This window comes from Amphiura filiformis, chromosome 5 (genome assembly GCF_039555335.1).
Source record: "Amphiura filiformis chromosome 5, Afil_fr2py, whole genome shotgun sequence".
Taxonomy (NCBI): domain Eukaryota; kingdom Metazoa; phylum Echinodermata; class Ophiuroidea; order Amphilepidida; family Amphiuridae; genus Amphiura; species Amphiura filiformis.
This window is the reverse complement of record NC_092632.1, coordinates 6,814,648-6,831,360: the sequence shown is the minus strand read 5'-3', so window position 1 is coordinate 6,831,360 and position 16,713 is coordinate 6,814,648. Positions and strand designations below refer to the sequence as shown.

The 16,713-nt window shown below is 39.5% G+C and overlaps 1 protein-coding gene across 10 annotated transcripts in view; it reads right to left on the bottom strand.

Moving 5' to 3' along the window:
- Window positions 1-13,347, bottom strand: part of LOC140152539 (uncharacterized) — a 50,950-nt gene extending 37,603 nt beyond the window's left edge. For all 10 annotated transcript variants that reach the window (XM_072174912.1, XM_072174913.1, XM_072174916.1 and 7 more), the window contains exon 1: window positions 13,255-13,347. In XM_072174912.1, coding sequence (XP_072031013.1) covers window positions 13,255-13,308 — 54 coding nt within the window. In that variant the 5' untranslated portion in view covers window positions 13,309-13,347. The remainder of the gene's footprint in view (window positions 1-13,254) is intronic.
- Window positions 13,348-16,713: the final 3,366 nt, after the last annotated feature.

The window sequence follows — 16,713 nt, the reverse complement described above, 5'->3', positions numbered from 1 at the left end:
GTAAAGATTACGATTATTGCATAAGTGGATGGATATTATGTTGTGCCAGGAAATAAATCACTTGTAGTCTGAGATCCAACAAGAACGGATAAGTACTATTGTGTTTCCTAGCTGTCATATCATTTGCAAATCTTGCGTGTATTGGGAAAATGGTCATTCGAGTCATGTCAAACCAAATTTGTGATGTCAAGAATAGAACAAAAGGGTTCGCTAATGAGCAGCGATAGACTCAAGAACGAGTCAGAAATTAGACCCTACATTAGTAGAAAAGGTGTATTTGATCGTTATCTCATACATAAGAGGAACTTCGAGAAAGAATCCGAGGTTCACTAAAAGTTTATTGTGCATGTACATTTGCATTATCAGTGCATTGGTATACACACGTACAGTGACAGTGTATAGCCCGGTGTGTAGATTGCAATCTGCTCAGTCACAGCGCTGTGAGAAAATCAGCTCACTTGAAACACGCTGGCGCTAGACTTGATCAAGACTTGCGTTCATGCTGATAGTGGACCTAAATAGGCTAGGTCTAACTTGCATGGGTTTGGACTTAGATAAGTCTAATCATTGTTTTGACTGGATTTCATCCTTGCCCTTGACAAAAGTTGAAATAAGTTTCTGAATTTAATTCAGGGACCATCTCAGATTTAGTGAGATAGTAAACAAGCCAGTTTATTGTAAAATAGACTCAATATGGCTGCAAAATATCCAGGGGATATTGAACAGATTGAACATGCTAGCATTAAAAGCAAAGTTAGCAGAAAATCAAAGAGTAGTATTAGCAGTGCTATTGTTAAGGCTGCTCTGCGTAAAAGCAGAGTTAATGAGTAAACAAACAATAGTTCAAAAAAGACAAGCGATTGTGAAAAAAGAGCTGGAATTGCAACAGCAAAAGGAGTCTATAGAGATAGATGCAGAATTGGAATTAGAAAATAACAAATTAGAAATTTATGAAAATCTCAGTACATCTGAAGGTAGTCAGGAAGGTTCGCCTCTACCATCTACTATAGACAGCCGAAAAAAGCATAAAGTTGGCTTGATAATCAAAATGATAGTCCTGGAAAGGTTGAAATTCAGGAACCAGTTGTGCAAAAATCTGATGTCAGAATGCAAAGGCCTACATCAGATGTACATGTAGACAGGTCTATGGCAGCTGGTCAAGACATATCTCCTGAACCACAGGGAGAAACTGTTGAATTGGCTTCTAATATAAAGCATTGTGATGATAGGAATATAGTACCTCATCATCAGGAGTCAGACCAGAAAGTACAGGTGAACTTAGAAGTACCAGTGCTACCAAATAGACTTCCTGCTTCATCGAAACCTAGAGATATATACCCAGTAGTCAGGCCGAAAGTTAGACAGCCAAAGTTGGAAGACCACAGATCTGAACGTGATGTGAACCGGCCACGGCTTGATTACAATAGTTATCCAGAGGAATATACATTCCGACCAAGACATGTGCATGATGATGCACCTCCTATGAAGCCATATAGACACATGCAGGGACCAGCACCCGTGAGATCAGTATGATCAGTTTATGCCATATTACATGGACTATAGACCACAGCAACAGCCATATTTTGGCCCACCATATTATCCAACAGTTAGTGTACCCACACAGCCTGTTGACCCCCCACATGTTCCAATAACTAGTGTACCCACACAGCCTGTTGGCCCCCCACATGTTCCAACAACTAGTGTACCAACAGAGCCTCAACAGCAAAGACAGGCAGATCATTCTGCAGACCAAGCTGAACAGCTTAGTGAATTGACTAGATTGCTGATAAAACAGCAGTTGCGAGCTTTATTGCCAGAGACGAAGATCCAGACTTTCGATGGAGATCCGTTAAAGTATACATCATTTATGAGAGCCTTCGCATTTGGTGTCGAGGACAAGACAGATGATGAGAAAGAAAGACTGGAGTTCTTATGTCAGCATACAGATGGAGATGCCAAGAAATATGTAGAGAGCTATCTTCATTATGAGGATCCAAAGGAAGGCTTTGAGAAAGCTAAAGAAACTTTAGCCAAGAAGTTTGGAAGTGGCCATAAAATTGCACAAGCAATGCTGAAGAAGGCCAAATCCTGGCAAGAAGTTAAAGATGAAGACAAAAGCTTAAATGCCTTTTCGCTATTTCTTACCGAGTGTAAGAACATGATGCAGACAGTGGATGCCTTAAGTGAGTTAGATCATTCTAACACCCTGAAGATTCTTGTTGCGAAACTGCCATACCGACACAGGAATCTATGGAGAAATAAAGTGTATGCTATTGAAGAAGAACAAGGAAACACAGTAAAGTTCAGCGATCTTGTTGAGTTTGTCGACAGACAGGCAAAAATAATTGCCAATCCGGTGTTCGGTAGAATAGGGAACTCAGAATCCTTCAGTAGCAACAAGAAGAAAGCCTTCACTACAACTGCTCAAGAGGTCACAGAGAAGAAAGCTTCAAACAAGTCATGCACCTACTGTGGAGATGGCACCAAGCACAAGATCATGGAATGCAGAAAATTCTCCAAGTTGCAACCTAAGGAGAAATCAGCCTTCTGTTTTGACAAAAATTGTGCTTTGGTTGTTTGGAAGCAGGACATCCTAAGAAGCAGTGTAAGGATCTGTTGAAGTGCAGTAAATGTCAGAAAACGCATCCAACTGCGATGCATAGAGACAAACGAGAGCAAGAATCTCAATCACCTAAACAAAACAAGTCTCAAGAAGAGGCAACTGTTAGTAGCAGTAATGTAGTGACTGGTTGCACCAAGACTCTAGCTTCAGCAGCTACAAGTAGTGATACCTCACCATTAATGACCATAATACCAGTATTGGTGAAGCATGAACTTAGCGATAGTTACATAGCCACATATGCTTTCTTGGACAACGGTTGTGATGCGGTTTTCGCCTCTTCGCTACTACAACAGCGAATGAACTTGAGGACTCAAAAAGAAAACTGCTAATAGGAACTTTGACTTCAAGAAAACCGTGAACTCAAAGGTGGTGTTGGATAAATTGCTAGTGGGTGATTTAAATCAGAAGAATTTCATCCCGTTACCACAGGTGTATATCGAAGACAAGATTCCAGTCTCCGCAAAGGACGCACCGACTCAAGAAGATCTGAGAAGATGGGCACACCTTTGCGATATACAGTTGCCAGTAATACCAAGCGAGTACCCATGTATTCCAGAGGTAACAATGATGATTGGAAGCAACACTCCGGCAGCCACCATGCCGCTGGAATTAGCCACAGGAGAAATTGGTGAGCCATACGCTATACTCACACCCCTGGGTTGGGCAGTGTACGGTATTCCAGGAAGATCCAGCCAGCAAGTTCAAACCTACTTCTGCAGTGTAACAGAAGGTAGCCTGGAAACCATGGAGACCCAGTTCCAGTCTTATGTGACCCCTGAGTTCAACAAACGTATGAGTGATAGAGGCCTGCCAGTCAAGCAGCTGGTAGAAAGACCAGACTGGATACAGGGGCCGGCGTTCTTGTCAGAACCAGAGGAAGAGTGGCCGGGAGCAGAACCGGCAGTATCAGAAGAATCTCCGAGTCCACAGACGTGGAAGTCCACGCTGTCACAGCTGAAGACCAGAGCGATACAGATAATGCTCTAGACCAGCTGATAGAGCACTACTCCAGCTGGACAAGGCTCAGAAGAGCAGCCGCCTGGTGGCTGAGACTTAAGAAGATTCTTAGAACCAAACAGAGACAGAGTCACAACTTCACAGACGCACTTACTGTGCAGGAGTTGGAAGAGGCAGAGTGTGCAATCATAAAACATGCACAGAAATCTCTGCAACTAGACTCAAAGCTTACCAATTTAGACCCACAGGTGATGGATGGGATGGTAAGAGTAGGCGGTAGACTGAAAACGCCAAGATACCGCAGAATGCGAAGCATCAACTTATCATTCGAAAGATCACCACATAGCGACTCTCATAGTCCGTTATATTCATGGAGAGATTCATCACCAGGGTAGTAACCACGTTCTCGCCGAATTACGACAGAAATACTGGATTGTGAAAGCTCGAGCTAAGGTGAAGTCAGTCTTAGGGAAGTGCATAGTCTGCAGAAAACACCGAATGCCAGTTAGCAAACAGAAGATGGCTGATCTTCCCGCCTACCGAGTAAAGAGTGATGATCCAGCCTTTACAGTCACTGGATTAGATTACTTCGGACCCTTCCATATAAAGCAGGGCAGAGTAACAAGGAAGAGATACGGTATGCTGTTCACGTGCATGAATAGCAGAGCAGTCCACATTGAAGTCGCTCACACCCTGGACACTAGTTCCTGTATTGATGGGATTAGGCGATTTATTGCAAGGCGTGGACCAGTCAAAGTAATTCACTCTGACAACGGAACCAACTTGGTCGGTGCGGACAATGAGTTACAGCGCGCTCTGCAAGAACTAGACCAAGACCAAATACAGAACTTCTCAACATCCCACACATTTGAATGGCGATACAATCCACCAGCAGCCTCCCACCACGGTGGAGTATGGGAAAGGCAAATTCGTACTGTAAGGAAGTTAATGTGTGCCATCCTCAATGAACAACACCTGAAGACATGCAGGTCGGATGAGCAACTTCATACCTTCATGTGTGAGATAGAATCGACGTTGAACAGCAGGCCACTCACAAGAGTGTCGGATGATCCGGATGACTTGGATGTCATCGCCCGGGACCTCTTGTTGCTGAGACCGAGGGCGGACATGCCACCAGGGTGCTTTGTCGAGAAGGACATCTACGCTCAGAGCGTTGGCGTCAGATCCAATACTTGGCCGATCTGTTTTGGCAAAGATGGCTGAAGGAATATTTACCTGAACTTCAGCGCGAGACAGCGTTGGCTGCAGCCACAGAGGAATCTGAAGGCGGAGCGTTGTTCTCATAGTAGATGAGTCAGCTCCTAGGAATTCCTGGTTGATGGGAAAGATCGTCACAACTCTGCCAGACAAGAATGGTCGAGTGCGACAGGTTGATGTGCGAACCAAGTCATCCACCCTACGGAGGCCCATCAGCAAGTTGTGCCTGTTGTTGGAGGCAGAAGAATAAGCTGTCTGTTTCCATGGTTTCTGGAGACTTGAAGTCCAGAGCCTATGTCTTTTATGTTTGTTAGATTGACTTTGTCTTGATGTATCCGGTAGGGAATGTCTCAGGTGTCTTGTTGTTAAAAAAAAATCAAAATTATGGCTTATTGATATCAGTAGACTTCACTAGGTGACACTTGCGAAAAGTGCGTGGGTCTTCGTATACAAAAGACATCTGCCAGGCAATACAAATTTATTCATTAGGAGACACTTGCGCGAGTGCGTAGGTACGCGATGCAGCACTCAGCGCAAGAGATGCTTGAACACGGTAACACAAATCTAATGGGTTTGTCGGAGTAAGATTATTAAGGATTTGGTGAAGAGCCTTTTTGGAACGTTTGAATTTGTCTAATTTCAATGGTGCACAACCTTGTCTGTGTATTCTGGCCAGGACATGGACAATTGTTGTGCAATTTGTTTGTGGAATGTTTTGAAAGGCATTGGATTGATAAGAGAGGATATGTTTTGTAATGGAAATGTATGATTCAAAGGTTTGATTCTTTGATGGAAGTCATCCGTGAACATTTGATTGCCTAACATGGAAATAGAGCATTCCTTGTATTTGTACTTGTACTTGTAATTGGCAACCATGTTGTTTCGAGTTGCCATGTCGTTGTTCGGTTTGATTCAAGAAAAGAAGAAAAAAATCATACTGACACGAAACACCCATAAACACCAACAAAAAACAAATATTATTGTATGAAAGAAAGATTGAATAAAAAAGAAATCAAAAAATATAAAAATATTTTTGAGTATAGTAATAGCGTCGGTAATCGTTTGTGCCACCTATGGCTGTATGGAGCCATTTGCTTCGGAACTACCGACCATAATTTAGGATCAGCAAACGTTTGTACCACTCATGTTGGAGCATGAGCTTCGGAATTGCTGACCAATGGATCCAGCGAGTTTGTAATTCATCAAGTTCATCATGGACCGTCGGATTCCAGGGAACCCCGCAGTAAGGAGCAGCGTTGGAGCAGTAAGCCAGCAGCGCATGATCTTCTTCCAATGTTTCATCTGGAGTGCCGAACCGACGTGGATTATGTTATTTGGACAATGGACATTTGTGATTAGGACACGAACACTATTGATTAGGATTTAAGATAATCCATGGAACCAGTGATTTTTAGTGAAATTCGCTAAATTGTTTGTTACCACAGTCAAAGAACTATAAAGCATCATTTGAACTATATTATGACTGTGAAATGTGACTATAGCGCTGCTACAGTGTGAACTCTTACATTATATTTAGTTATATTAGTGGAGAAATCATTATAGACAGTATATAATCTCCAGAAAGCATGTTCAGTAAAGTTGGAGATAAAGGATTATTGTTAAATTTTGGCAATGTTTTGGCCCAAATTTAGTTTGCCATATTTGGATCAAAATTTATTGTTTGTTAATTAAAAGAAGTGCTTAGTAATTGCATGTTTGACACATGGCAATTAAGGGGCGATATGTAGCCACCACCTTCTGTCTTGAAATTTACCTGACTGGCGCCTCTATTTTGGATTACCAGCTAAAGATGCACTAAATCATAAGATAAAAGTCACAGAATTGTTTGACCATCTCGGAGTAGATTTACCTTTGCTACCATAAAGATTACGTAAAGATTACGTATTATTGCATAAGTGGATGGATATTATGTTGTGCCAGGAAATAAATCACTTGTAGTCTGAGATCCAACAAGAACGGATAAGTACTATTGTGTTTCCTAGCTGTCATATCATTTGCAAATCTTGCGTGTATTGGGAAAATGGTCATTCGAGTCATGTCAAACCAAATTTGTGATGTCAAGAATAGAACAAAAGGGTTCGCTAATGAGCAGCGATAGACTCAAGAACGAGTCAGAAATTAGACCCTACAACCCCCGTAAATGCTGTTTTGGGGAATTTTGCTAGCAGAATCTTTTTGATGAAAGTCGCTCTTTGAAAAGATGTAACTTTGCCACGGAAAGTGCTATGACAAAAAGGTTGTCAGTTTTGGCTTTCATTACACAAGGGGCTTTAATTTGATATATAAAATGATGCAGTTTGATGGCAAATTTAAATTCACCTGGCATACCAATGTCGTATGAACTAGTTGGATGATATAATTTTAAACCACCAAGACTAAGTGTAAGTTAAAGGCTTAATGTACGATTTCCTTCAAATTTTAAATTTTAAACAGCCTCAGTTATACAGATATACTACTGAGCAATTACTTCAATTAAACACTTCAAATTACAAACAAACTCTTCCACGATTAGCTGCAAATGTCTGGAATAACATTGTCACTCTTGGTGTATGCCGTTTTCCTCCTAAGCGCCGTGGAAAAAGAGGTGGTCGGCGCAAAAAAGGGCTCGCCAATAACCACTCCTTGTTGGAAAATTCTAACTCAATTCAGCAAATACCCGATTACATCAAAGACTCTGGTCATAATATCAATTATCAACTTAATAAACACAAACCGTCAAGCATTTCCTTTGAAAATCTGAAATCTCTTCATGTTCGTAATGACTCTGGATTTAACTTTTGTTGTCTCAACATGCAATCTATAAGAAACAAAACGGATGAATTTAGTGATTATGTTTTACAACAAGATCTCCACCTAGTAGCCATCACTGAAACCTGGTTCATGCCAGGGGATGAACTTATTGAACGCGAGTGTACTCCCCCAGGATACACCCTCCACCATGTCCGAAGGCAGGTAAAAAGGGCGGTGGAGTGGGACTTCTGTATAAATCAACTCTATCTGTGAACATTAAAGACAATCATAAGGAATATAATACATTTGAATCTCTGCATGCAGAAATCTCAAGCAACTCAAAATCAATTCGGCTGATTGTTATCTATCGACCTGAGTTAGACTCAAATGGACATCGTGTAACTTTCTCACTGTTTCTTGAGGAATTTGAAACCCTCATTTCCAATTATTTAGTTCACCCATCTGAAATTGTACTCACTGGTGATTTCAACATTCATTTTGAAAAATCGGACAGCTACTCAACTAGGTTTAAAGAACTACTATCTTCATATGCGCTTATTCAACTGCTGCGTTCAGGAGATTGCTTTACTGTAATTATGAATTGAACTTTGCCTAAATGTTTGCTTTTGGTTATTACTTTGTCAATTGTACTTGCTTTGTATGCTTAATTTATATCACTTTGTCATATATAGTTTTTATACTTGTTTTGTATTTCCATTTACTTTTAATATCCTTGATTAATGATGTAATGTAACATGTAAATTTATATAGCAACACGGCCCCAGGGAAGACCAGCTCAAGGGCTGATCTGGGCTTTTCCGTGTATAAATAAAATTGAAATGAAATGAAATGTAAATGAGCCAACACATCGTTTAGGTCATTGTATTGATTTTGTTATTACTCGTGATATTCCTACACCATTTGTTTCCAATATTATCGTGAATCCCGGTTTTTCTGACCATTTTTCTATACTTGCCAATTTCCACTTGAAGAGACCGTCTGTGCCTAAAGTGAAAATAACAAACCGGCGTCTCAAAAATATTGATTCTGAAAAATTCTGTAGCGATATTGTTAACAGTCTTTCAAACACCGATTTTTCAAATAATGATATTGATTCTTGTGTGGAAAGTTATGAAAATGCGCTTCAATCAACACTTAACAAACATGCTCCTGCTAAAACCTGTGCCGTCAAACTTTGCACTGAATCTCCATGGTTTAATGATGATATTCGCAAGCAGCCAGGAAGAAAGCGGCGTCAGCTTGAGCGAAAGTGGCGAAATAATGGGAAACTTGAAGTTTACAGGCTGGAATATCAAAATCAACGTGCCCTGGTGAAAAATATGATCCAAAATGCAAAAGTGGAATATTATTCTTCACAAGTTAGTGACAGTGCGGGTGATCAAAAGAAACTGTTCAATGTCATTGACAGACTTCTTCAAAAATCTAAAATAACTGTGCTACCGTCTTCTGATTCTGATGAATCACTTGCAATTAAATTTGCTGATTTTTTCCGTGAGAAGATAGAAACCATTCGGAAAACATTCATTATCAAACCTATCTGTGCTACATCAAATCCATGCTCGTCTGTACCAAAATTGAATTCTTTCGCACCCACTGATTGTGATGAGGTTAGAAAAGTCATCATGAAATCACCATCGAAATCATGTGAATTAGATCCTCTACCTACATCTCTAATTAAGGACAACATTGATATTTTTGTGCCATATATTACTGACATTGTCAACAAATCGCTTCTTACAGGAATTTTTCCACAAAGTAAAAAACTGCTTATGTTCGTCCTCTTATTAAAAAACCTACTTTGGATAAAGAAATCTTCAAAAACTACCGACCTATATCCAATCTCAAATTTCTTGGAAAGACAATTGAAAGAATTGTTTCTAACAGAATTTCAAACCATATCAATAAATTTTCCCTATCAGATCCCTATCAATCAGCTTATAAACACTACCATGGAACAGAAACTGCTCTTCTTCGAGTTAATAATGACATTCTCACATCACTTGACAATGGCCAAATCACAGCTTTGATTCTTCTCGATTTAAGTGCTGCATTTGACACTGTTGACCACAATATTCTTCTTTCCGTCTTCACTATTATCTTGGCATTCAAGATCTTGCCCTGGACTGGTGTAAATCATACCTTACAAATAGGCATAATATGTTCGCATTGGCAATGCTACTTCTCATTCTACCATTCTTGATTATTCTGTGCCTCAAGGCTCTGTACTTGGACCTCAGTGGTTTACCATTTACACCTACCCTGTACGGAATATCATTCTTCGCCATCAATTGAATTATCATGTTTATGCGGACGACACGCAACTTTATTTATCATTTGAATCTTCTCAACATAGTGCTAATTCTGCAATTGCTTCTCTTGAAATTTGTATCAGTGAAATCCGTAATTGGATGAAATCAAACTTCTTGAAATTAAATGATGATAAAACAGAATTTCTTCTGTTTGGATCCCACCAACAGCTCTCTAAAATCAACATTGAAAATGTTTGCATCGGTGACTCTGCAATTGCCTTATCTTCCAAAGCACGCAATTTAGGTGCATTTTTTTTTATTCTTATGACCATGCAACCTCATATCTCTAATGTCATTCGTTGTTCAGCGCTTCAACTACGTAACATCAGCCGGATCCGCAAATACCTAAGTCGCGATGCTACTGAACAAATTATTCACTCATTCATCTCTTCTCGTTTGGATAACAACAATGCACTTCTTTATGGATTACCAGCAAACCAACTCTATCGCCTTCAGAAAATTCAAAACACTGCCGCTCAATTCTTACTTTCACCAGAAAATATTGCCATATCACGCCAATCCTAAAGGAACTGCATTGGCTTCCTGTCACACAAAGAATTGTTTTTAAACTTATGTTGATTGTATATAAATGTATTAATGATATTGCTCCGTTATATTTATCTGAACTCCTTTTACATTATGTTCCCACCCGCACGCTTCGATCTGGAAACATGCAACTTCTTCAAGAAAGAAAATCCAACCGCACATGGGGTGACAGATCATTTGCAACCGCAGCTCCACGTCTATGGAATGAACTGCCTATTTATATCAGAACTGCTAAAAATGTAACTGTGTTTAAAAAGTTGTTAAAAACTCATCTTATGTCAGAGACATTCTGTAATTCTTAAGTTATGTTTCTTAATTTAGTTCCAGTTTTCTTTGTCTTGTTAGTTTTTGTTTGTTTGTTTTGTTTTAGTGCCTTGAGCGCTCTTAATTGAGTGGATATGTGCCTTGTCGCTATTATTATTATTATATTATTATTATTATTTGTCATTATATACTCAAAATGCTGATATACGGTAATACAAGTAATAATTATCGGGAATGGTTTTTGTTAATTTTGAGCTGAAATAACGAGGTAAAGTGAAAGAAACACTGCTTGTTATTTTGGCCATTTAACACACAGTTCTATGGGAGGACATAAAGTCATAATTCTTTGAATTATGACTTTATGTTGAACTTTGCTCTGTTTACCTACAAAGTACAAGTACAAACACAAGAAACTTGGCTGATTCCATTTACATGTAGGTGCAAGTTGTGACATGTGTAAACATTACAAACTAGATTTCGCGGTTCTCGGGTCGGGCGCTTCTCGTGATAGGCCTATTTCTAATTACCCAAACCTGTTACCCATATACCTGCCCTGACTTTTTAAACTACTATGAAATGCGTCTCTCAATGATCAAGACCCAACTTGACACCACTTAATCAACTCTGTTTGTTTTATAGGTGTGAGGCTTACTTCGGTGTGGTTCGGTAGGCCTACCCATAATCTGGAAACCCATCATTCGCCTCTTGGATATAGGCCGTTACTAAAGCAATGAAATCAATCGCGAGAAACGTGAACGCAAAAACGGTTATAGGCCTTACCACAACGGATAATTTTTATGTTAACCATTCTGGAGGATTCGGAAATAGTCATGTTCTGCTGAAATAGGCCTATATGCACGTGTTTGGTGTGTGCACGCGTTCGGTATCTTAATCTTGAAATATGTGTTGAAAATAAGGCCTATAATTATTGGCCCGATGAGATGCACCTGTTAGTCACACTGTAATGCTTTTCCGGCGCGCGCACTGTACTCGCGCACACTCCCGTTGATACTCCGCGATAGCGCACCTCCCGCACCGCGATAGTGCACCGCGTGAACGCAATAGCGCGTGGACGGACACGCCGTTAATACTATTAAGATATGCCAAAAAATCAGGTTTGAAAAAAATTAACCAAATTCATATTAAAGGGGCATTCGTGATCCATAGCCTCATCCCTCCACTTTTCCCAAAAAAAGTTGCAGATTAATTCGTTTAGCAAAAATATCGCCAAATTTGAATTTCGTTCTGGTGCACCAGAACGAAATTACAACACATTGTCTATGGAGCAGTGTAATACACATAATCATGCATAACTCGCATAACGCAAAATCGGAAACAACTGAAATTTTGGAAATAAGCTTTTTTCGTGGATATCTACTGAAAAAGTCATAAAAAGAGGATGCTAGGATCACGAAATACTCCTTTAAGATCGTACATTATGACTTGGAAGTAAAAACGGGCATGGCTAATTCACATGATGGCCTTTAAACACGCGATCCAATGTTCCATCAGGTACATGTACATAAACATGCATATATTGCATACGGATACGATCCCGGGGGGGATCCCGGGGATACGATATATACAGTGATATACACAGGAAAGTTGAAAAAGATATACATCATGAAAGAGTATTGAAAAGACGAACTAGACTTGCTTGCCAGTCCTATATTAGTCCTGCCAGCAAGACTTCAGTCTTTATCATAAACATAATGACATCTAGGTACGACGAGTTACAGTTACTGGAACTAAGTCCTATATACGCTAGCCCTAGAACTCTGGCCATAGTATCCGTTTTTTACTTCTACTATGGCCAGAGGCACTTACATTGAAAAATTTGTTGGAGATGCTTGAACGATCCAATACAAAAAGTGACAGCATTTCAATGCTTGATCGAACCAATATAAATGTGTGTCAGGTCACTAATTAACATGATAAAACCCCCTTGAGAACACACAATCGCCGGTCATTTCTAAAGATGAATTTATACTCAATCGCTTTTGCAGAAACCTGAATCGCACGCATGATCAGTGCACTAAATCGCCGTCGTATTTGCCTGCTGAGCATGCGCATGATTCGCTGTTTTTCGAAAGCGACACGTAGGCCTATATTGGCACCCTCTGTCGGTCAACGTTCTCTAAAATTGTACACATAACTTACGGTAGTTAGCGACAATGATTCAGTCTGATGATGAGTAACCCATAGGTATAAACACAGCTTTACACAATGACTAATTTACATAGGCACAAAAGACCGTGTTCATGTACCGTTACTCAGCCAAACATGGCAGAGTAGGTCCCGGATCTTCGTACATGTTCCTATCTCCGCAACGTTATACCTTTCCAACAAGGAAAGAGATACGAAAGGCGAACGTCTAATATACGCCGTACCTATGTATATTATTATTAAGACGAACAAAGAAAAGGGGCGATTTTAAAAGGGGATTTCTATTCACTTTGGACCCAATTTAAAAGCCCATATGCGTATATTACGAATCAACATGAACTACATATATTATACAATTTAATCAATGGACATTTTGTACCAAATAAAGCACTTTGTTACCTCTTTTTCAACCACATCCAAACCACTGGATTTTCCTCCAGCAGACGCCGCCATTGTTCACTGTAATAATTTCTATTCACCAGGAGTAGGAAACTCTTTCAGGGATCATAACCTTATAAAATTTTTATTTACCCCAGCGCAGCGACCACACAAGAGACCTAAAAATAAAAAACGTTAAAACATGTTTTGGTTTTATATATAAAAGTCATGAAAATATTTTAAAACAGTTTTATGAAAAACACAATAACATTTTAAAGATGTATTCAAAATGCCGGGTCAAATGTTAGGGAACGTTCATACTATGGTAGGGGGCTGGAAAATTTTGATATGATGTCAAAAACTTTTTGACCCCCCCTCTGCCTGTAGGCCTATGTTAAACTTTTAGCACCCCCTCTTTATGAACTCAAAATTTTTGCCCCCCCCCCCCTTTTGTATACACCCAAACTTTTTGTACCCCCCCCACACACACACAACCCCACCGTACCGTAATAAAGGTAGGCCTAGGGGAAGGTGGGGCATAACGGACCCCGGGGCAAAACGGACCCAACGGAAAAATAGGCCTAGGCAATACTGCCGTTTATGCAAATTATATTGAGGAACACAAGTATGGCCACACAGATTTACAACAAAAATTTGATCTGAAACAATCTACTGACATCCGAGCAAGATCGAGTCAAAAAATTACAACCTGTCTGACGTAAGATATGTAGGCTAGATGTTTAATGCGCGGAAATTTTACTTCCCAAATAATTGTGTATATTGTAAACACTAAGGTACTAGCTTTGAGCTGTATGAACTGCATGGCCTATATGCTACAATGTATTAGGCCGTGTAAAATTAATGTTTTGGTTCTCGTCCAGAGGATTTTCATGAATTGATGAGGGAGGGAGGTGTTTTTTTTTTTTTTTTTTTTTTCAATGTAAAATTAGTATTGTCAGTAGTTTTCGGTCTTCTCCAAAAATGTTTGAGGAAACGAAGAGGCCCTTTTTTTTTTTTTTTCAAATGTGAGATTCTGAGGATAAACCCCTAGAGTACCACAAAAAGACTTGGAAGTGATGCTTGTTCTCTAATAAACTTATTTATATGTATGAAGATTTCATAAATCATTCCAAAGTCTAAAAAATTGAAAAATCTAAAAAAAAAAAAAAATCTGACAAATCCCAGAAATTGAGGAGGGAGGGACGAGAACCAAAATATTAATTTTACACGGCCTTATGTATGCAACCTATTCCTAAAAAATCAGGTATGGGGCAAAACGGAACCCCTAGTGTGGGGCATAACGGAACAGGGTTCCGTTTTGCCCCGGGCGTTTTGCCCCACAGATGGGTTCCGTTTTGCCCCAATTGGACATAATACGTATTCACTCAAGGAAATGTAGGCGTTATCTAGGGGCCTACTCGAGCATGGTAAACACTTCGCTGAAACATAGGCATATTAAACTAGGCCTACAGATAGAATTAATGATTAAAAGTTAACTTACTCCACAGAGATGGGTAGGCCTACTTAATATTTCTTTCTAATCAAATATTGGTCATACATATTATAGGCCTACTAGGTCTATAAGAAGTTAACCACTCACTCCACAGAGATGGTAGGCCCACTTAATATTGTAACTGAATATAGGCCTACATATAACTAGACCTAGGGCCTACCGATGGAACTACTGATATAAGTTTACACCCAGGGTGCCGTTTTGCCCCATAGGGGTTCCGTTTTGCCCCGATAGTGGGGCAAAACGGATTTATTTTTTGAAAATATTTCTTCATTTTTATAAAAATTGTAAGATTCAAGTTATATTGGTTAATGGTATATTAAAGGTAAATACAAACTTCAACTGAACATATACTTTTTACAGTCATATTACTTATGGTGACGTCACAGAGCATCCTCGAAGTTAAGTGTTCCGTAAGTTGCCTAATGCTTTCTTTTACTAATGGATTAAACTTAGGCCTATCAAATGCAGTTTCAACCTTGTTGAAAATTTTTTTTTAAACAGATCTGCACTGTTAGGCCTACTAGGCATACACTGGAATTTTTCAGTGAAGAGGTAGGCCTAGGCCCTACCGCTAGAATGTCTTAACATATAGGCCTATAGGCCTAATGAACCACTTGTCTAATCACTGAAATTTTAGTGAAGTAGGCCTACTACCGTAGTAGGCCTAATTGGATTCCTTTCCCCTATACATGAACTTTTGCTACCAGTGTGTAGTTATTTTTTGAGAAAAAAGCAAAATGGTCAAAAAATTTATCAGGGGGTGTAGTAGGCCTATCACCTTTAACATACATAAACATATGTCTATACCAGTTTTGTTTTTAGAGAGACTGTATATGTCTTTGAGAAGGCTTTACTGGATGATATGAACGCATAGCGTGCAAAAATTTTGTATTCCATAGATTTGACACTGTTTTCGCCCATAATCGGAATGAAAAGGGCTTTATTGTGACAATGTGCGCGGGTAGCGGGTAAAAATTTTGTATTTGATATTTAGGGGCCAACAATATTTTAAAAACAAAACGTTCATTACCCCCCCCCCCCTTTATGGGTGTTAAAACTTTCTGACCCCCCCTTTTGCCATGTCAAATTTTTGACCCCCCCTTTTTTTGGAAGGTCAAAACTGAATTTTCCAGCCCGCCCCCCCACCACCAAGGTAGGCCTATTTATGAACGTTCCCTTATAGGGATTGGTCTAGGCCTATAGGCTAATAGGGGGCCTTATTGCTTATTAGGGCCTATATACATAGGCGTAGACTATGCCATAGTCGAATTTTGATAAAAATATGTTGTTATTAATCATGATGAACGCATTCCCTTGAACTCAAAATTATAGGCCTACTGATGTAGGCCTAATGTTTAAAAGTGTTCAATAGTAAAATGGTCATAAAGAGTTTCTATAATTATATGATTAGTGACAATAAAAATTATTGAATGCAACATATCTTGTCAAATTAAACATAGCTAAATCCTAGTCCGACGTGTAGGACCTTTTTTCTTATTTACCTGACAATATTCACCTCAGACTATGACCACTATCTCATATCTATGGCGCAAGAAAGACGAATCGCGAAAGTCCAGTGACCGCGCCGCCCGAAAAAAAAAGAAAAATTTCGGGCGGCGCGGTCACTGACTTTCGCGGCCGTCAATCTTTCTTGAGCAATCAGAGCCTGAGCAGTGATAGGCCCTAGTTGGTAATTGAGAAAAAACCAGGTCCTATTCGTCGGACTACTAAATCTAGTTCTAACTGGCAATAAGTCAAATTTTAATATTTGGTCAATTTTTGGAAATAAGAGTCAAGAACGTAGGCCTACATATGCCTATGCTGTGACAATCAAGCCCAACTTGTAGCCTACAAAGACTCAATTCAAATTATGCATTCTAATTTTTGGAAAACACATGTTTGCAGGCCTAATCTTTTTAATCAATTATCAAAAATAACATAGGCCTACAATATTAAAATTACGA